At 41.5% G+C, this 23485-nt stretch overlaps 1 protein-coding gene across 1 annotated transcript in view; it reads right to left on the reverse strand.

Annotated features, from left to right (window-relative positions):
* tanc1b (tetratricopeptide repeat, ankyrin repeat and coiled-coil containing 1b) overlaps positions 1-23485 on the reverse strand; it is a 100307-nt gene that overhangs the window by 68034 nt on the left and 8788 nt on the right. Inside the window, 1 exon segment of the mRNA XM_079667177.1 lies at positions 21119-21212. Coding sequence (XP_079523303.1) covers positions 21119-21179 — 61 coding nt within the window. The 5' untranslated portion in view covers positions 21180-21212.

Genomic DNA, 23485 nt, shown 5'->3' on the forward strand with positions numbered 1-23485 from the left:
ATTAGTTGACTTTTATGCAACCATGTTACAAAGGCAGGTGCCACACATAGGCTTGCAGAACAATCAGCTTATCAGCAGGGATAAAGATGGCTTTCAGCAAGCAGTAGAGTGGTCTCTTACTGGGATTTCCTGTTATGTTTGGTTATGTTAAAACATTGAACAGGCATCTACTAGGGATGAGCATTTTCAACCAAAAATGTCATAATCGCCAAAACCAGGGTAAGCAGCGTAAACAGTTCACTTCCTTGGCACAACTGAGGTGCCCTTGAGCTACAGGCCTACACGTGAAATTATTACAATAACAGATTTTACAGTTCTTCTTTCTCTTCTCGTCCTCCTGGTGCAAAACAATGCACATCATGCGATCAGGGGGCATATTTAAGCCGTCAATACACTGCCCACTGTTTTGGTGTTAGAGCCGCTGACCTGATTGCAAACACTCCTGCATCTGTCACTGCCTCTCCACAAGGTTATATATTTGTTCAGCCCTACCTCCATTCCAGCATCCATCTACATCTTGCAGGATTGCTATCAAATATTCAGAATCAAGCTTATACTCCGACTATTAGTACCGTGAACAAATGTCAGAGATAAGTATATTGATAGGTTGCTAAGGCCGCACACAAGCATGACCAGTATAGGTGGGAAAAAGCAGAGAAGACCTGGATCCTTGAACACACGGGGCCGCATAATGTTTATTTAAACCCAGGGTCATGGGCCAGTGAGCATTTCTCATGCCATGGGGGCACATGAATCATGATAGGGACATCCAGTTAGTGGAGTAAATAAATAAGGCTGTGTCATTGACCACCGAGATAAGATAACATGTATTTCAATCAGGAGAGACGATTTGATGTAAGAGTACATATTTATTGCCAGAATACACATGAATGTAAAGGAGTTTTGGCGATTAGGCCCCGTTGTGCAGGAATATCATTCGGAAAGGGAGAACCGATCCGATGAAATCCCCCGGGGTCTAGACACTGGTGGTGGTGAATGGATGGCTGGGGTCGGTCTGAAGAGGAGTGGCTTAGCTTGACCCTGGGTTCAGAGGGATGGGAGGGGAAGAAGGGTGGAGGAGGGTTGCGCCGATTCACCTGGAATGAGAGCTGTCAGAGGGGAGAGCGGATTTAAAAGGTTTAGCGGAGCGCTATGATAGGCTTGTGAGAATAGAGCGAAGTGATTGGTTAAGCTGGGGAGTGAAGCCCCCGATCACTTATTGAGAGGAGAGAGAGTAGTAACATGGAATTTAGTGAATGAATGAGTAAGAAGGTCTTCCTAGTTGAACTTACGCTGAGCTTTATTTCAATCAGGAGAGACGGTTTGATGTAAGAGTACATATTTATTGCCAGAATACACATGAATGTAAAGGAGATTTGGCGATTAGGCCCCGTTGTGCAGGAATATCATTCGGGAAGGGAGAACCGATCCGATGAAATCCCCAAAAGAAATGAAATATAATGAAATGAGATGTACTGGGTTTCTTACCTTACGAGCTAGCTGCAGTGATCTATGGATGTAGAGAGGGACTTATACGGGGACAGAGAAGACATATTATTGACTAGCGTAGGACTAAGAGTGGAATAATGCGTGGATGGACACGTCCTGGCTCACAAGCCTGAGACCCTTCCGGTCAAACATGAAAATAAAATGCGTGGATGTGTATCCTGGCTCACACGAGCCTGAGACCCTTCCGGTCAAACATGAAGTAAAAATGCGTGGATGTCGTATCCTGGCTCACGGGCCTGAGATCCTTCCGGTCAACATGGTTAACGTGGAACGTGACTTGAAATAAAACATGTAGTGATGATGCAGTAGAATCCAGATAGGAACATGACAATGATATGTGAGCTGATATGCTATGTCACCACCACCAGTTATATGCATGATTACCAGTGTTTAAAGTTTGAGAGATCTTGGATTGCCGGCACGAGCTAAAGTCTGATGGACGAGGGAGGTGTAGGCGGCGTAGCACCTGCTGTTGCTTGAGACGCTGATGCCTGAATATCATATCCTGGCTATGCAGCCTGAGATAAAGGCTCTTGGGTCGCACCATGATATGTAATAGCAGAGATGGGTGACGGATGGACGATGATGTGATGGAAGAAGGGCTTGAAGTGTAGCGGAAGAGGGCCGGCGCCCGAGTTGAGCTGTCGCTGAGACGGCTGCGCCTAGTCTAGAGGATTGCCCCCGGTTTGGGGTGAAACTGGTTTATAATTATTTGCTTAGTTATAATGACTGTTTTGAATGTGTAACAATAGTGAAAGTTTTAGCGTGCCGCTAAACGGATGATCTCGGGCAGGGAGAGTCACTACTGTAGGTGAGTGGGCCCTGTGGAGATTCCCCCCCAAAACGAGAAGGTGCATTAGTTAATGTTTTTATTTATATATATGTATATGTATATATATGTATATATATATCTATATATATATATATATATTTATTTATATCTATTTATTTTATTCGTTTATTGATTAATTAATTAATTAATTAATTAATTAATTAATTAATTAATAAGAAAATGTGTTAGAAGCCCTGAGGGGAGAAGTTCTACGAGCACGGGATCCGGGTGAGTAGATGAGACGCTGCTAAGCGAGTGATGTTAGAGAGTGGGGGGGCGAATGATCAGAAGATTTTCCCACGATGTGGTTTCTGGAACGGGGCGAGGATCTTAGGCCGGCTGCTGCGCCTGGGGCAAACGGACCTCGGGTGAACATCTTTGCAGGAGCTGCAGAGATGAAGGAAAACGCAGGCTGGGTAAGTGCAGACATTTTCGTTGAAGTTGTTGCAGATCTGCTTGTCTTGCCAGCGCTGCGCCTGACTACCTTTTCTATTATCTGAAGTTTGAAAAGTGGATGGGGCTCTGAACGCGGCGAGAGGCACTGAAGGGCAGAAATGGGCGAGGTGGCCCTGAGCACCGCAGCTGTTGCACAAAATGACTTGGTGGCCGCCTGTGGACATGACGAGCAGCTCTGTGTCCAGTATGGACCAGTCCAGGCGGATGTTGAAGTGTGCTAAGTGAAGCGCTGCTTTAAATGAGAAGCTCTTGTGGTAGGAGTAAAATATGTTTTTCCCGTATTTCAGAAAAAGTTCTCCGATCAGCGCGAGATAGGCATCGAGCTCTTGCCTTCTTTCCGGGTAGACGGAGCATATGACGTCACGGTGGATGCCGAAAGCGACCAGGAAATGCCCTATGGAGAGGTCTCTGGTGAGGCGGGGGTCTGCTGCATTGAATACGGCGGTGATGCTTCCCCCTGTGGCGATGGATTTGTCACAGTCCGGGGACGACAGGATGAGGCTGACTAGGTTAATGTCCTTCCCATCGAGTATTTTTGATCGAAAAAGGGGGGGAAATATTAGCCGCTTGGGGAATGTAAGACCTACCGGAAAGAGGGGCTGGGAGGGCAGAAGCCAGGGAATGAGGGGAGGCTACACTGTGAGGGAAGGTAGGGGCCTGAACCGGCATTAGACCCGGCGGCGCCATGGCAGGAAGCGCAGCCCTGTGAGTTGATGAAGTGGAGGCTCTGGCTGATACCCTTTCCAAAGACTGAAGGCGAGTGTCGATTTGTTGCATGGATTTGCCCAGGGATTGCAGGGTGTTGGCCAAGCTGTTATCTGTGGGCCCGGGCTGGTTTAAGGTGCTTCCGGGCTGGTCAGCGATGGGGCGAGCCTGGGAGGAAGTTGTCTTTTTGGACGGATGAGCTCTGAACTTACGCTGAGCTTTATTTCTCTAAGAACAGGTAGCACACTGAGTGGCTGTTCCTAGCTAAGTATGCATCGGTGCTAGGGAAGCAAATGTATCATCAAACTCATTTGATGAATTCACTCATTCACAGGCAAGTGTCATTAGTTTGTAACACTCCCCAGCAGCTGGGGTCATGGTGGTTTACATGATGCTTATTTTAAAGATGATAAGATAAGATAAGATTGTCACAGTTTGTTGGCTAAACAGAAGACGTCCATTACAGTGAGCATAAAAAGTTAAAATCAACGCTACGGGAAAGGACAATATTTCAGTCAGACTCAAACACACTGCAGTTTAAAGAACCCAATAGGATCCATGTCACTCCTGGAAGATAAAAGTTTCTAGAAGCTGCATACGCCTAAACTATCAAGGCTTGGCTTGAAGGCAAAAACCTCAAAATGTATAAATAATTGTCTCTTAATCACATTTTCTAAATAGATATTTACAACAGCTCTCCACATGTTGAGTCAATTATGCTGCCCTTAGGAGTCAACAAAACATCCACATTTCATGCTGACTCTGATTTGAAAGCATATTTTTGTTGCTTCCCACGTAAAAACACCATCTAAGAATTAAAAACAGAAGAGAACTTTTAAACTGCGGTGCAAAACAATCCAGTTGTCGAGAAATAGCATAGCTTGCCATTTAAGCCAGCAGATTTCTCTTAAGGTGGCCCTGTGTCCTACACTTGCAATGGTTCCAATGGTTGACTTTCTCTTCTGGAAAAACGTACGTCTAGAACTAGATATTCCCGAACTTCTTCTGTCTCACCTATTAAGATAGGAAATAGCTCCCCACAGTCTCTACACATGACTTCACTCAAGGCTTGCAAATTACTTAACCTGGCTACTAGTTTGCTGAGTGGAGTCCAAGCCCTAGATGGTAAAAACAGGTTCTGCTTTACTGAAAACCAAACCTGAATGGAAAAAACATTTTAGCCATGGAGCCAGCCAATGGAAAAGTCGTCTATTCTGCGGCATCAAAGTTGCTCACTCATCATCGCCACAAATGAAACTGTATGAATTATCAACCTCAAGATAACATGTAATACCTAACTAATAATACAGAACATACGTCAGCAGAACCAGTTAAATCAAAACTGCAGATGTGGTGAACCACAGTAATGACAATTAGCTTTGGTTCTGTTTTCAGGACCGTGCTGCTTGGGAAGCAGCCTGTCTGCAGTCAGAGGTTTGTAGAAATCACTAAAGACTCAACTACAAGAGGCACGCGACTATTAGCATCCTGTTTCTCTCTTCCGGGGAATGAGTGTTGTCTGGCTGCAGTCTAATCAGAAACAGAGAACCAATTTCTCCACGCCTCCATCACACCACAGGGGACACAAAGCTGTTCTGTGTTTTAAAGGGCTCCTAAACAAAGAAGAATGCCAGAGACAGGAAGCAGAAAGGTTGCAATGACACCTCTGCTTGCCTTCAGTCGTGGAAAAACCTGTGAAGGGCCAAAGGTCACTTAATCAAGGCCGGTTCACCCAAAGGCATCCACATTGACACTTTTAATGGTCCTTAGGGAGGTGTGTGCGTCCGACTGCAGGTCAGATAAAGGGATATGTGGGATGTGTTTTTTGGGAGGGGGGGGGGGAAGCAGGATAACTTGTGTGGGAGAACCTTTGTAGGACTTTATTCATTTTTACAAAACGTGCAGTATCTAAAGGTTACATTGGGTAACTGCAGAGTATTCACTTGCTGCTGTCATTGCAGGCTGTGGCTGATACGGGTTTCAGCCATATCGCATGCTAAAGAGATTATGACAAAGTTGTAATTTGGGTAGTTGGTTCAGAAAACAGGAGGCGCCACATAAAAGCCGGCCGTCCAAGTGCTGGTGAATAGGCTGCAGTGTGTCACCATGACTGCTCTGCCATCTGACCGACTCTTTATAACGCAGAGGGACACAAGGACAGAAACTCGCCGTTGCTATTTCAGTTACTTTCCTAAACCCTGGTTGGGGCAAGGCCTGCAATTTCAGGCCCTGCTGTGGTCAAGGAAATCAACCCTTTCTAATTATACAGTGCTGCCCCAGGATGATGTAAAGATGATTACAGTCCCTTGCATGCTCTTTCCTCCTCATCAAAGTGAGGGCCAGAGCCCATGAGGACATGCCCAACCCATAAAAAGGTTCAATATTATTTCAAGACATTGATTTGGAAAAATAAACATTAAAGTACAAATCAATCTTTTGAGCAGGTCAATGAAAGTCAATCTTAAACGCTTATTCCAACCACTGTTCCGTCCCACTGGCTCGTAGATCTGCAGTACTGCCATAGAGATGGAAGCACTGCACTTTGAACTGAAACTACATAAGAAGAAAGAACAAAAACTATATAAACTGACTTCTGATGAGTACACTACTGTTTGAAACTGCACAAAATCATATTTGTTACGAAGTATTTCATTCTTCTACATTCTGATTACAATAAGTAGTGAAGGCCATCCTGTATAGCCTTGAACCACAATGAATTAGGCCTTTTTAATTTGTTCATTCATGGCCTAAGCATGCTCCTTCTCTCGAGATCCTGGAGTGTTATTGTTCACGTTGAATGCTGAATGCTTTGAAAATGTATTTTAAGGGTATAAATCTGGTTTGCTGTCCATCTCATATGGAGTAAATCTGTGCAATGGAATGTGATCCGTCTCTCCATGTGAGGGAAAACAATCTCTCCATGAAAGAAACAGACCCTCTCTATTGTTCAACACAGGCCTGAACTGTCCAATACAATTATATAACTTCAAGGTAAACTGTTTGGGTTCAAGCCAGGCTACAAGAAACGCTGAAAAACGCAGAGTACAGATATTTAATAGCACTATGTACCCTTTTATCAGTGGCGAACCATCAGGGCCTTCAAGGTATTCAGAGAATACCCTGGAACACTCAGATAAAACAAACGAAAAATCGATTTAAGTATATAAATAAAATGTAATGAAAATATATAAAATGAATAAATGAGAATCGTATCTGTGTTGTTGATCTGTAATAATACAGTGTTACGTTGATTTGTTTTGTCCTTCTTGGATCATGCACTACACATTTCAGTGGTTTTCTGTTAGAAAAGAAAGCAACCAATCAGATCTGTTTCTGGGTCTCTGGGTAGAATATCCTTCAACCAAGGTATTCTACATCTTTGATAGAATGCCCTGGCCGTTGCACTCAATGAGAGCGTACGTTTGGACTGACAGTTTGATCAACCAATCATATATTGATTTGTAGCCAATGGGCGTGTTCTTTCAGAGTTCCCCTCGGTTCCAGGGTACTCTAGAAGGCCCGCTAGTTAACTGGCTTGAGACAGAGGATCTATGAATGCGACGAAGCAATTCATGCCGTTTTATTGTTTTTAACGTTGAAATGACAAGTGCAACAGGCGAAGATGAAGTTGTTGCGGAATTGTTGTGAGTACCCTTTTCAAGACGACAATTCAGTGAAAAGACTGACATTATGAGGGGGGGTACATCTAATGCATATCTCCTTATGATTTTATTGTATTACAGTGTTAGCAGCATGATTTTTTTACTCAGCCAAACATGTCTTCTATGTCTGTCCGTTCTGATCTGATCGCAAAATAACATACATTTTCACAGAAAACGTGTCAGGAAAGTTGGACAATGGCAGCCTGTGTGTAACTCAAGAGAAGTGAAGGGTAGGAGGGTTAGCTGACGCACATTGACCTATTGACCCACATCACTGTGGTCTGTCTAAACCACAAGATGTAATGTAACAAAGTCTCAAAAATCATGATATATGCCAGAGACCGAATAACTAATATAGATAGGCAGAGGAACAGCGGTCTTCCTGTTAGTTTATCCACTGCCTGTAGCATTCAATGCAAACCACTTGGCTTGCCACAAAGAATACTATTTACAGTGCAACCTTTGTTCACAAAAAGATGGTCTTAAACTATATAAGCTATGATATGGTTATTGTTTCTCCCCATAAATATATACTGTCCACCATAACACCTGTGAACACACACTCATACTCTATTAGTTTCTTGCTAGTTAATTTTGTGGCTCACAGAGAGAATGAAGGAAGGCTATAATTAATGCAGATTCTTTCAGCCGGCACACAAAGCACGATGACCATAGGACAATCCTCCAATGGGAGAATTCTCCCGCTAGACTGAGTGCCAATGTGGATTCCCTGTGTACTTCCGAGACCAGGGTGACAGGCTCACAAAAGCGGTGATGGTTAACACACAGCAACCCACAGAGAGGGGAGAGAGACAGGCAAGCAATACAGCGAGGGGGAAGGTATTCAGTGTAAATCCTCTATGATGAGGAAGGACAGATTAGATTAAATATGTTAATAAGATGCAAATATATCTGGTTGGAAATTCAATACATAATAATTGTGTTGAAAGAATTTCTTAAATCAAAGCCGTACAAACATTCTGTGAGAGAGGCATCTGTTTTTCCCATGAGCCTAATCTAATTTCAGAGCACTTTACTGAGTCAGCAGTAGTCATAGGAACAGTCAAAATAGTACATTAGGCAGCCTGACAAAAGGCTGTAAAACACAGACTGATGTAACTGATAAATAATAAATAAAGTGCTCTCTTAGAACCCATGTGTAATACTTTCTGTTTGCAGTTGTATAACTTGCTCATCATTGCCCGTCTGGCTTCATTTCTGGTGCAGAATTAAGTGGGGGGAATCAATGTGACATATCTTCTTTGCAGCATTTCATTGTCTTTTCTTTTCAGTCTTTGTTTATTGAATGCTAAGCATATTAACAGATGGTACCCCATCCCTCCTGTGGGCATATCTTCTACCATGAAATGTCAATATTGTCTGCAACAATCAAATTCCATTTCAACTGCTGAGCGCATTTCTCTTACTGGTTACAAAGAATTACTCATCTATGCGGGTTGCCCCTGAGGAGAGAAAACAACTCTGACAGGGTCTTTAGTTTTAGCTCGTCAGACACAGGAACAGTTCCTGCAGCTCTGAAACCCTCAACTCAAATTCATATGCACTTGATAATGAGAACAAATTAGCTGGCTTATGCAAACGCTTAGATGCTGCAGGCAAAGCAAGACTGCAAAATGATCTGCATCCAAAGCACTGAGACTGTCTGTGTCTCTTCCCCTCTGATGCGCACTCTGCAGTGGCCTGAGCTCTGGAATGCCTTCCCCACCGGCCCCAGGGGAAGAGAGACTGACAGGGAGGGGAGTGTGTGTGTGTCTTGGGGAGAAGAAAAAAGGAGGTGGGGGGGAGGGGGAGGGGGAGGAGGAGGAGGAGGGAGGCACTGGGCAGGAACCATGACATTTCCCATTGCTCTTCATAAATCCCCAATTGAAGTGGGTATGGGAAACATTTGAGCCAGACAGCATCTTTACCATGTTTCATATCAAGATGTGTGACAGGAAAGCAGTAAGAAGGCCAATGAAGAGACTGTCAGAGGAGGAACGCTGCGTACTTCATAATAGTACAAAAGTCAAGAGAAGCTTAAATTAGACCCTTCTCACAGAGTCAGAGGATATCACTATGAATACAGATGTTCACTCAGCCTGAGAGCACTCTATGGGGGTCTATGGAGTGGGTCAGTCCAAAAAAACCTTGTAGCCTCCAGTTTATTGGTGGTGAGATTTTGCAAGGCCACAATGTGTATTCACAGCATCAATCAGTCTCAAGGTCATTGCAGAGTACAGTGTTTTAAACAACATCGTTCCCAGGGTAAAAAAAGCTACACTTGCTACACTGTTGTTTCTTTTATTGATTTATTTAAGGGTTGCATATTTTAGAACAATAGCAAGAGTAACACAAATGCAAATGTTGTGGCCTAAATCTAAACAAACCAAGTGTTGAATTTCCAAGGGCTTGACCTTGTTTCATCAGAGATTTGGAATAAATTAGATCCAATGTTGACAGTCCTGGCTGGAGAGTTATTGATATTCATGCTAGCAGTATTGTGTGTGAGGTCCCAGTGTGAATGTCTCTCCGGAGGCCTCCTCAGTGCAGACTCGGGGTAAGAGGGGCACTCTGTTCACTCCCTCTCTGAAGAGAAAATATACACCCTCTCACCTCCTATACGTTCTCGTCAAACAACACAAATCATAATCTGAGTCTTTTGAGTTTTCAAAGGGAGCCAGCTGTTGTCTGGGCTTTACACTCTTCAACTTTGTACCTGGCATGAGTTATTACATTCTATACATACCCGAGTGCATTCCTACCAAAAGTGAGACCGTGTACAAAAAAAAAAGCTAATGCAGTGGCATGACAGACACAATCCATCTGGTCGTATCTCTGATCAACAGTATATGCACATAGGGAAAATATGTAATCTAAATGACAGAAAGAAGTCTTGATTTTGAATAAAAAGCGCCGCTACATGGTATTGTTTTATAGATGTTAAGTGTCATGTGAATTGATTATTCTACAGTGAAAGCATCAAATGTCTCACATGGGTTTCACATGGGCTTAATGACATCAATGTCCTCTACAAACAGCTGGTACAGTCCGACCAAGGGACAGGTGGATGATGGATGATGGATGATGATGCACACTTGTCCATACTATGATCAATCATTGTAACACTGCGGACACAGCTCTGGGGCCACTGGGCTTCAAAGTGAAGGAGTCACAAAGCAGCCGGATCGGAAGTGATTTTTAGCTGTCCCACATTCTCTGATTTCTCTTAACATTGGCGATTGCAGCTAACTCCTATCTATTATTAATAAGGATAAACCAGCTCTGCGACATTATTCATTTCCAGGCTCAAGTGCTGTTTGTTCTCGGACCCTATGTTTCCATGGAGATGTGGTTTGACAACAGATTTGGATTGCCATTAGCACAGATCATTAGGCAGAGCTTCTGCTGGGGCCAGGTGAGGTCATGAGAACGCCACTAACCCCTGGACAACGGCCCGTTCAGTAACGTTAAATGGACAACGAGGTGGCACAAAGGATGTCCAATCCTTCCAAAGAGCCTAATCCCATAAGCAAACAAGTACCAGGGAAAATCTTGCAGCTTTGTACCATCTTTGAAATTCTTCGCAGATGGTGAATCCATGCATCAATCACATTCGCCTCATTTCATGCAATTTGATGGTTGCTCAGAACTCTTTTTTAAGCCAGTGAATGACACATTGATTTGTTCATTTCATGATAATTAATGTAAGATAAAGCTAATTACCCCCTCTGACACCAAACACGCTTCTTATGCAACTCCAGCAGAATGCACTCAAATGTGTGTCCTGCTCTGATTACTTTTGTAAGTGACCTTAACCAATAGTGTTCAAATAAAGAATGATCTTGAAACGCCACCATTAACATAATAGAGATATAGATTTGAAGAGGGAACAAAACGCTTCGCTAAGCAATGTGGACGGTCCTCTGTTCCTTTGAGGCTGGGCACAAAAGGAACTGAGGTCATTAGTTCGGCCTGTCTCCAACCCTCCTGAGCTAAGGATGGCAAGACATTCATCTGCAGCCACGATAAAAAAAATAGAGTCTCTGTGTTCAGGAATGCAGAACAGAGAAGTGCAGAGTATAAGGACAGAGGAGAGAGAACGAGGCCCCAGAAGCCCAAGACTGAACAGAGGTCTCCACACTCACCAACACAGACTTTACTGAGAGTCAGAGTCTGTGACGGCATGCAGAGATGGCCATAGAGAATAAAAACACAACCCAGAGTGAAGCAATCATGGCAATATATCAAAGAGGCCAACACCAGCTAAAGACACATCTTTTTAGATTAGCAACCCCCCACTCCACTTAAATGTTCTTTTAGTCTTTATTATTAACCTACCTTTATATGGTTTTATTTATTTTATAGGTCTTGATCTTTTTATTTCTGTTTTACCTATATGTTTACTTTGTTTTATATTTTATATTGTTGCATCGACTCAGTTGTCTTATCTGTTAGAGAGAAACCATTATTTATTTTATGTTATTGGTATTATCATACATTTGACCTCCTTGTGTCTATTAACCTGATGAAATGTTATATTTTGCTGCATGTACCTTTTAAAGTTCTTAACAAATAATCAGAGGGGAATTTCTTCTTGTTTGTTTTTAACTTGTGATGTGTCATTTCGTAAAGCTGCGTGTGTTGTATGAAAAGTGCTATATAAATAAAGCTTTATTATTATTATAAAGTCATCTACAAAAAAGAACATCTTATGGGTGACAGATAGCGTAACCTTATGCATCAATTGAACACTTTAGGTGCTCCTTTAGATAACAGACAACGGATGTTGAAAAGGTATGAAAGCAAAACGGAAAATCAGACAGGGGGAATGTGTCTGTCTGGGTAGGTCACGCTGTAATTAGAAAAACAAGTGGCCTGCTGACCTCTCCAGCCAATGAACCGCCATGACAGCCACTATCGGCCCTTCAAAGACAATCTTAAAACACCCAGGCATGTTAACTGATAAACTGTGTTCCCTACTCTTTGAAGAGGCAAAAAAACGATTTGCACATGGAAGGGGGTTGGGATGAGTGGGGGGGGGGGGGGGGGGCTATGACTGCTGTGTTGATGTGCCGTTGATGAAATCACCCCATGCTTCCGTCCGTTGCTGTGCACACACTTCCAAGGTCACAGGCACCGCCGATGCTGAGTTGGTGAGAGCCAAATTAGGGTAATGGAGAGTGGTCACCGACTACTACAGCAGACAGTAGGTGTCTGGGGAACCAGGAAAGTATTTCTCAAAATTCCTCTCAGTCAGAACCAGCTCAGCAAGAAGAGCAGTGGCCAGATTTGAATTTGAGCTATTTCATTAAGCTGTCCTTCAACATGTGTTTTAGGTTAAAAAATAACCGAAAAAGGACAATGGGATAGAATTCCAGTTGAAATGAAAACCCTTTGATTAAGACCCCATTTAAACGGGAATGTTTGCGTTTACGCACCGCACCGTATGCGTTTTCCAAAAAATCTTCCGTTCACACACATTCGATTCATTTAACGTGTCCGTTCACACGAGACTGCTCGACCCGCGTGCCTCGACTCGACGAAAAATTGAACAGTATGTTTTTAACAGTTGATTACCCCTGAACTTTAAGTATAATTCAACTGAAAAACCAATAAAATAAATAAATTAAAATAAATAAATAAAATAAATAATCGTTTTATTTCGATTATGTTGTTTTCATAATCGTTGCAAGCCAAAATCGTAATTGCGATTAAAATACGATTAATTGAGCAGCCTTAATACAACCCGTTTCATCCTCTAATGAGGAACTTTTAAAGAAATGTTATTATTGATATAGGCAGAGCAACATAAGAACATTTTCCCTGGATAAAATAGCACATAATAATTAATAAAAAACAATAAAAACTAAATTCAAGTGATTCCAGTAGGTCTGGAGTTAGGTCCGACATTTATTTCAACCCGTTTGAGGAGCATTAGACCAATAAGAGCTTTGAAGAGGATTTATAATGGAGACGTCTTGAAAGTCAAAATATACGCCACCTTGGTCTCTTCAAAAAACTCTTAACCAATGTGATGGCAAGCGACCGCACAACTGTTCTTGTTACCATGTTAATCAAAAAGGCACCATAATCCCAATATAAATCAGTGCAATACAATAAGGCAGCATTAATGCCTGTTAGGAGTGTTTGGCAACCAAAGGTACATTTTGATGCATGGAATGTGATCAAAATATGTTGAGCTTCAAAGCCTTTCTTCTAAGAAGTCTGAAGTCATGTGAAGTGAGAGTGAAATGTAGCCAGAGCTTAATGTTTGCTGTAAAAGTCTCTGCAAACAGAACAAGGTGAGACTGGCCTACCAGCTTCACTGCTTTCTCCAAGATCCCTTATTTAGCTTTTCTGAAGGAAAGACAGGGAGTGTATAATGTGGATACACCTGAGGTTTGTGGGCGTATATGTGTGTGTGTTTGTGTGCATGTCTGAGTGTGTTTGTACATGAGTGTGTATGTGAAAGATGTGGTTGGAGCTACGCCCTGCTAATCGTTGCCTGCTGGCTGTGCAGTGCTTTGATAGCCGGTTAGGTCTGCACTCTCAATGGTCTCCTTTGTAGATCAGGTGTATTCTTTTCTCCACCATCTTGAATCCTACCGTAACTGTCTGGACATGGAAATCTAGACAAACATGACTGGGCGCAAAAATAGCAAACAGTGGCAAAAAAAAGCTATTTCACAATCATCCGCAATGTTTTTTCTTATAATTAAAGTCACGAGAAGGGCATAACATGGTAACTTACCTTTAAGCCAGGAGGTATTTTTGAGTGATTTAAAGATAGAATACTTCGAATTAAAGAGGAAAACTAAAAGCCAACCCAAGCGTTATGGCTGCATGAGTTTTCCAAAAAGAAAAACCATGAGCTGATGACAAAGGAGTCAGATGTTTTGGTCAGGGAGCTAGTTATTATGGTTAATCAAAGGATGTTAATAATGTATGTGGAGGTTGCTTGCCTCTCTGCCTACCTCCTGTGTGTGTGTGTGTGTGTGTGTGTGTGTATGTGTGTGTATGTGTGTGTATGTGTGTGTATGTGTGTGTATGTGTGTGTGTGTGTGTGTGTGTGTGTGTGTGTGTGTGTGTGTGTGTGTGTGTGTGTGTGTGTGTGTGTGTGTGTGTGTGTGTGTGTGTGTGTGTGTGTGTGTGTGTGTGTGTGTGTGTGTGTGTGTGTGTGTGTGTGTGTGTGTGTGTGTGTGTGTGTGTGGCATAATGTGGAGTCTGCATGTCTTCCTCCCCTGAACAGGTCACACATACTGAATATAATCTGAGGTCTAGACATCCTGTGGCTGGCTGTGAACATCGTGGTGTCTGTCTGTCCTGCTTCAGCACCTATAACGTTTATTTTTGGGACTCCAACTGTATGAACAAGATCAATCAGTGCTTTTTCAGTCAAAGAAAATCTCTCTCTTGGTGCTTCAAAATCAAGATTGTTCGGTACGTTGGCGCAAGCTTCATCCATGCACTCCTGATGTACCTGGAGCACACTCAGACCAGTTTTCTTAATAATAGAACATTTTTAAACTTCCATCCGTTCGGAAGAACACAGTGAGGGAGTTTTCTTAAGTTCCCCAAAAGCCACAGGACAAGGAGGGAGCGTGTCTCAAAATGGCTGCGGTAGATATGGCCAAAGAGGAGGCTGCCACCCAGCTGCTCTCGGAGAAGAACGAGGCGAACACAGGCAGTCTGACACTGAGACCTGTGGGCAGACCCTGCACCGACTGGTGTTTGTTAATGTCTGAGGGGAAGGTCGGCCACCGTGTCAGGTAGAGGGTTCAGTCTGATCCTGCTCCTGATTTAGTGCTTCTCACCCAGGATGATGGAACAGAGCACCTCAGACTAGAGTATTAGTAATATGAAGCACATATTTAAGCTTCAGAAAAAAGTAATCATGGTTGGCACACATTTCAGAGAGACCGAAGGGGGAGAGATAATTGTAGGGTAGAGCGAACCGGTTGAGGCTTTTTTGCATCTAAGTAATGGAACTAATATCCTCAATGAACAGCCTTTAGGTTATTCTGAGTCACATATGAATAAAGGTTACATTTTTTCAGTTCTAATAGACTTCACAATACAATTAGTTTATCCCTCAGCAACAAAGACTGAAAACACTTTTTAAAAAACTTGATTGCAGTTTCATATTTGCCCAGTACCAATTTGACAAACAACTGTCCATTAAAAGCTATTTTTTTGTTTGCACAAATAAATCGTGAACCACCTGTGGTATTCGTTTTTTGAGGGAAGTCTTTCCATAACAGTAAGAATTCCACATGTTAAACCCCTGAGGGCAGCTGAGAGAGAACTGATATAGACAACAGGGAAATAATCTCTGCAATGTCCGCTGCATTATTTAACTGTATCACCACAGAGAGGGAATATACAATATTGAAAACAGAAGACATATTGTAGAAATCTAATTTGTCAGATGCTCAACTAAATCAAAGTATACAATGAAACAACAGCAGAAAACTACAGCTTCGATAGTATTGTTAGCTATATTGACACCTAACTGAAAGGCTCAACAAAAAATGGCATCATAAGCTTCATAACATTAAGTGTTTATTGAATGGCTTTTGAGTCCATCACTGGAAGATGTAACCTACGATCTCAACCATCACTGTTGTGCTAGAAAGTTCAAGAAACCCGTGAATTTCTACAAACAAGACAAAATCCTGCTTTGTAACCAATTTGCTGTGTGACCCTTGGCAACAAATCACTTTTTCATGTCAAAACACCCAGGAAACTCACAGAAACTGCAGAGACAGCATGTACCAGTCACCAGCACAGCTGAGGCAACAGAGTGTAGTGCTTAATGGTCTAACACACACAAACATCACATCAAAGACACACATACCGTTTGTTTGTGTACGAGTCCTCTACATGATGAACATTCCTTTTATCTTTTACTTTATCTCACTGAAATCGAAATGAGGTTTTTTCCCCAATCAACAATTGCTTCTTCAAATTGACTTAAAAGTTCTGGACGGCAGCAAATCACTAACACGTTCTTGTCTCAGTTGCCTCTCATTAGATGTGAACCCCCCCCCCCCCCCCCTGCTGTGGCAGACCTTGATGATTACAAAACATGATGAAATGCTCACTCTTCAGCTGTAAGCAGGGCTGCGTTTGAAAGAATACAGAAACAACCTTGAATAAAAAAGGGGACTTTGGTGCAGATGGAATTATTCTTATAAAGGAGTCTGTTGGCACAAGCTTGCAGCAATACTTTTCTCTTCTCTCAGGTTTGAATGGTTTAACTTGTTTTTGACTCTTGACAAACCATGCCATACAGGCGATTATTATGACAGCAGAACAATTTGAGGTGACAGCCTTTTTCTGTGCTGGCAGCCAGGTCAACAACAGGACTGCTGAATCATGTAACGCCAGGTGCATGAGTCTCTTCCCGCCAAACAAAGTATGAAAAGCCCTGACAACTGGTGGTTGCTAACTGTTTGTGTGTACATGGCTTGTGTATGTTGGGGGTCAGAGGAATAAACAGCTGAAACTTATCAGCCTCAATGAGTGCTGCAATGCAGGCTATGGTGATTAACACTGCGTCACCCACAACAGACGACTGTTTGCCAGCTGCCCCAAACGGCCGAGCTCATTGAGTGTTAATTCCAAACTGGGGGGGCCTTCAGGCATTACCCAACATACAGTGTCACCAAGAGAGCAACTACATCTGAGTAAAAGAGACCACATCATTAACCGATACTGACTGACAATACTGCCAGGACAGAAGTGATAGTAAGAAGGAGTATACTTCAAAAAGGAACGTTTCTGTCATTACTGAAAGGTGAAATATCGTGAATGCCTTCAAACTGGGAAATGAGACGACAGTCAATTTTTGTGAGTAGCCTATGTCATTTAAACATGGGATTCAACAAATCATCCACAATTTGCTCCCATTCCCGTGTCATATGAAGACTTGTTAGAATACATTCGCCCTCCATCTACAGTAAGTATTTCCACCGATGGCTTATGAAATACCTTACATTACATGTTAGACGCTTTTATCCAAAGCGACTTACATACTCAATACTGTGGACAATCCCCACAGGAGCAACTTGGGGTGAAGTGTCTTGCCCAGGGACACAACGACATGCTGACTGCAGTGTGGTTTGAACCTGTGACCCCCTGATCCGAACACCAATACACAACCCACTACACCACACGCCTCCAAATACCTTGGCAATTGTTATCCTGAGTCAAAGCAGTTAGGGAGACAGGCGCTAAAGTATAAATGTTCAGACTGTGTATACAGGTATATTCAGACAGAAAGTGTGTATGTGAAAAATAATGTGTTTTTGAAAACTTAAGCACCTTCAAGTTAAAATAATATCTTCCCTTGAAAAGTTTTGCTTCCCTTGATTTGAACTCATAGAACCGCAACACAGCCGAGATGAAGCGACTGATTGGCTTGTATTTAAATGTTTTGCCTTAATCTTTTCCTTTCACTTCTATAGGATATTACTAAGAACCAAATGGCCTGTGATATGGTCTATGGCAGTGGTTCTCAACTGGTGGGTCGCGGACCCGTTTCGAGTGGGTCGCAGATGTGTGATAAATGGAATTTTTTTTTTTTTTTTTTTATGTGGAAAAAAAGTCACACTTTTATTTTGAAGGCCCGATTTTCTAACGCTGTGCATGCAGTAGGCGTTGGACTGGTCGCGATTTATTGACAAAGAGAAAAGTGGGTCCCGAGGCCTGACCAGTTAAGAACCACTGCTCTATGGTATACCTGTGTAGACCCTAGATGCATTTGCATTGAGGAAAACCGTATCAAATATATTCAAACAAACTTGACAACAAACTGTCCTAATACAATCATACCAACTTTGAACAAGCAATTTGGTGTGTAATGAAGTGCAACTAGACACTGCTGTGAATTAATAAGAAGTCATAGGGGAAACTATGTAATAAAATCTGAGGGGCCTGCATCTTTAAAGAGAAGACCAATTAAAACTCTGTTAGGTTATTTAGAATATAATCATCTTCTTGTGCCTTCAGGACCCAACTCTATTAACTCAAGTGAGGCCTACTTGCAACGTAACCTCTCTCAGAAAACGTTAACATCAAAGGCAACAGGCCACAGCAACATGGCATCCCACTTCCGGAGTGGCAGACCATAAAAAAAAGTACTTCAAAAAGGGATTAAAAAGGCCGATTCCAAACAGATTCCCGAGGTCTGGAAGACGCAAGCGAGGGGGAGGAAAGATCTAGGAGAAGTAAATGATGGAGAGACTAAATTAGCAAACTGTGTGTTTTTGTGGTCTTGGCAATGGGGAGATCCCAAAGGAGAGCTAATGACTTTAGTGGTATCTGGCTTAGGGGCCAAGTTTCCTTGACTGCTTTAAAGTTGCCTCCAGTCCATAGCCACCATGTCATGAGCAACATATGCTGAGCTATCTTGCTATTATACCATTATCAAGGTCGTTCCTCCCACTGATTTCCATTATACTGCATGTTGCTAAGCAGATTTTACAAGGGCCTTTGTAAAAAAGACATGTTTCCTTCATCTGCAATAATTAGTCTTAAAAAGTGAGCATCAAGCTCATAAGTAAATACTCATTCTAAAACGTATAAAATACTCATTTGATCTGTCAAGTATAAAAGAGTGAGACATTAACCCAAAGCTGACTAAATCTCAAAACATATCAAAGATGATGTATCAAACAAATAATCTAAATTAAAAAATGGCAAAATGATAGAACTGTGTATAATAAAGCACAAGTAAGATATAAGAGTAGAAAACTCCAAAGCACTAGACACTTCATTTTAAAATAACTTTTATTCCCACACCAGTTGGGATCTAAATGAAATCTTTATTCAAGACTCGCAAGGGTGCAGTGAATATTTTATGTCCAATATGGTACTATCTTGTCTCAGAGACCATTAACTATTCTGCAGTGTTCCCAATTTGATTAACACAGCCTTCCCCATAAGGGCTTCTGTATAACAAATCTCATTTCAGATCCCCGGAAGGACCTTAAATACAAACAAGTTCTCCTCTTCAAGGACAACAGACAATTAACACATGGTATGCAATTTAAGGCTTTTATTGCTACTTTATAACTAACTATTTGTAATGAATGTGAATTTGTTTTGGCTCCTGATAAATATATATGAACTAGCTGTTATCGAGTGTAATAAGATGTGACACAGAACAGCAGTTTAAAAAAGAAATCAGACAGATTTGTTGGAGTCTGACCATCAAAAAACATTTAGCCAGAAATAAAAAAAAGCATTAAAGATTTGAGCCACATGGAGGGACAACAGTGTGGCAAAGCGACCACTGCTAGCTGTTGTATCTCTGTGACCTCTCATCTGTCTTAAGAGCCCTAAACAACAGAGAGGAGTGGTCAGAATGTATTGTCCCAGCATGAGAAAGGAGGACGAAGATGCTTTAGCTTGATGGATGGGGTCCAACTGGGAGAGCCAAGCTGGGATAAAGGCGCTGTATCCCGCCATAAAAGGCTGCTGCTCCCAGTCTTCACGTACAGAAAACATCCTGTGTTTAAGTGCATTATGTGTGGGTGTCCGGGTAACAGAAGCTATGTTATCAGAGTGATTCATACAAGTGGTACAGGTTGCAACAGCTTGATATAAAACAATAAAAATACAAGCGAACAATACTCAATTCTCCCTCTGTACTCTGATGTAGAGCAGGTGATCTTTACCCTTTAATTGTAGCTGTCTGACTGTCGAGTGAAAGAATAATGTCTGGCAAAGGCAGAAAGAAGAGAACGATAAGGCATACTGTAAATTACGTAACAAAGTTGCCTTAATTCAAAAGAATAACACAATTAAGGTCATAGTTCAATTAGATAAATACTTTATTTCATGTTATTTTATAATGGTTAAATATGGCCTGATTTAATACAGTTTGTTTTACATGTTAAACCGATATGCGTATGTGTTTCTTGTGCCTAGGAACTAATGTTTGTTCATGTGCTGGTACTGCGTGTTTTGTTGTTACACTGTACAACTCAACGTGGGTTGACCTCTTTGTTTGAAGCTCTGCTGAAGTCTGTGACAAAGTTTTAATGTGACAAGAAGTCTGTGACAAAGTTATACAGAAAAGGAACTAGATTAATCTCTTTTCACGACAAGCGGCCAACGAGGTATTTGTTTTATGTTTTCTTATTTTCATTCATATGTGTAGCACAATATGCTAATATGTTTGGCTATGTATACGTGTCATCCGGTGGTGTAGTTCTCACGGCGTAACGGAAGAGGGGAGGCTACAGGATGAAAACTCCAAGAAATAAACGCCCGTTTTAAAGAACCGATCTGTGTCTTTGTCGTGAAGAGAGCTACACATACTGTATGCAGTGACTGTTTGAACCAGACTACCTGTTAGAACCAGTCCTTGGGTAGTAAATCAAGTCTAGGCTGGTATACGCAGTCATATGGTAGAGATCATTGGAGGGGGCTGTTGTGTGAACAAGAAGAAAGTCAACAATGTATTGTTAAGTGATTCATGTTTAGTCATGTTGGAAAATACTAAAGATTTCCCAAGGAAACGGTAACATCTGTTGTGACACAATGGTGAGGCTGTGTCTACTACAGTCAAAGTTAAATAAAGATGCAAGGGATCCTGCTCTGAAGTACGAGTTAGAGATGTGACAATGGTTCTTTGAAAACTGGGTTGATACATAGACGCAGTGACATCAAAAAAGAAGGGGTAAGGCTAAGTGATTGCTCCTTCACAGAATATTCTGGTAATTCTTCTAAACTTTCTCTTTGGTTTACTTTAGCTTCGACTAGCTCACTTCAGCCTTCACATTCTGAATCTTTGCTAAGAAGGGTTTCAGAAAAAAAAGTTTCAATATTCAAAGAGGAATTTGTAATCACTGAAATGAAATGATCAGGTTTGCATCCAAGTCTTTGGGGTTATTTGTTCCCTGTAAATGAGCTTGCTGTTTTTTCTTTATAATCCTCCACATACCTGAGTCCTTCTTGCTCCCCTTGCCTCCATCTCTGTTCTTCTTCAGCACTGCCTTGAACATGGCAAGATTCCCAGAAGCCTCTCTGAAGGGCCCCTAAGAGAAAAGAAAAAAAGTCAGACACAACAAGACAACAGAAATGTTTTCACAGTCAAAACTATCAGAATCAGAAACGGGTTTATTGCCAGGTACAGTAGGTTCACACATACGAGGAATTTGACTTGATGTCGTGGTGCATACATAAAATATAAAACAAAGAATCTCCATATAAAACAAAAAATCTAATATAAAACAAAACATCTTTAAGGACACTGTAATAAAATATGGTTGAATAGCAATAAAATAGAGCAGTAATTTACAGCGAAATAGATTGCAATTATAGAATGAATTATAGAATATAAACTATGAAATATGAAATAAGAATATGCACAGTAAGCAGTGTTTGAACAGTGTATGCGTTAATGTAATGCATATATAGACTATGTAGTGGCTGAGGTAAAGTGTCAGTGGGGGGGGCCGGGCCTTGTTTAAGAGGCCAGTAGCGGAGGGGAAGAAACTGTTCAGACATCAGACATTATCCAGCAATACCAACACGTTCTTTTCTATTGATTGGAGAAACAGAGGCCATTTCCTCAATTCACCTGCCAATAATCAAACCATTTAAACACTGACAAAAAAGTGTTTTAAAAAAGGTTATTTAATAACTCTCATGAAACAAGTTGAGTAGAGTTACACTGAAAGGTTCCAAACACTTTTTACAACAAGCGATACAAATGTGTCCTCAAAAACCAAACATGGCAATGTAAAAACAGTGCACATCCGCATTGTACAGTGCTTAGCTGGCACCCGGCTGGGAGTTTTCCCACAGCACTCCCAATCCTGCAGGTCATCAGCAGAAGGGTGCATGGAAAGAATGCTCTAATATTTAAACAGAAAAGGACACATTCTGCTATCTTGCTTGCTATGCAGGAAAACACTGTCGAATACCCTGAATTCCACATGTAATTGATGCTATGTGACTGAACTTGGGTGTTTGTCCTGCTTTCCATGCTTGTTCCCAAGCTGGTGAGCATTTTGAATCCCTTGGGGTAAACGGTATAACATGAACTCAAGCTCCAGCCTGGATCTGCTTGTTTACTTTGGAATTATTTATAGTCTTACGTAGCAGTACATTGGTAAAATATACTTAACTAAACACAGCAGCAGTTAAACAGTTAAATGTGTGGGACTTTTGGTTTCTAACCCTCTAAACACATTATAGGTTGCTACCCTACTGTATTAATAGCAGCAGAGCAAACCCTCCAATGAAAAGAATGGTTTAAACCAAATAAGGGAATAACTTCTGCAAACAAAACACACAGTCCTCGCGCTGAGTTCTTAACCCCAGAAGCCAGGCTTTAAATATCAAAGTCATTTTACTGCTGCTGGCAGGAGGCTATCGATCCACCCTTTCTCATCCTTGATGGTTTCAGATGAAACATTGTGAAGCAGAGCCTCCCCTGAATCCGTTATTCACTACAACTCAGCCTTGACTGCTCCAAACTATTTACTTTTCATGAGGTTTCAATCCACTCAGCCAAACTTTAAATCAAGATTATGAATGTTTCCACGCAACACATGTTTACTCTGGTGTTTCATTCTTACATATCCAGAGAAAACACAGACAAAGCAAGCACTTCAAACCTACCCAAAGTTAAACTGATCCATTTGGGTATTTGCCATTCCTAGGCTCTATTAAATTTCCAATGAATCAACATAACTGCCTTTCTATCAGTCTGTACTGAAAACACATTTTCAGTGATTCAATATTCCACCCATCACATCCATTCTGGCAGATTCAATCTATTATTCTCTCTTTGAAGATGAGTTTTAAGCCCTAGTTTCTTCTGTTGAATAACTGGTTTTAAATGAAAACATCCTCAAACATGGAACCCCATGGAACATCTGAACTTGATATTTCAAGCTTGAATTATGATGGGGATGTTAAATTGACTTGTTCGTTGATTCACGCAGTGTGACAGACCAAATCAACCCATACTGATGACAGATAGTTGGAAATATCAATTGGGTAACAATTATTCTGCATTTTGCTTCTACTGTTAACTTGTGGCAGAGACTGTGGTTTGTTTCCCAGTAATAAGTACAGTAGAAATGCTGAGGACTAATACTTTCCTTGTTTCAAAACCACTTCTTCTAAGCCGCTTCTTTCCAAGGATGACATTTCCGTCTGCCAACCCTCTCTTTCTTTCCATTATGAACAGGATAATAAAAATAGCATACTTAACCAATCACATGGTTTAATGCAATGCACTACATAATGGCATTGTCACAACTTAATAACATTAAACTGAGCCAACATAAATAATTGT

This window comes from Notothenia rossii (genome assembly GCF_949606895.1).
Source record: "Notothenia rossii genome assembly, chromosome: 2".
Taxonomy (NCBI): Eukaryota; Metazoa; Chordata; class Actinopteri; order Perciformes; family Nototheniidae; genus Notothenia; species Notothenia rossii.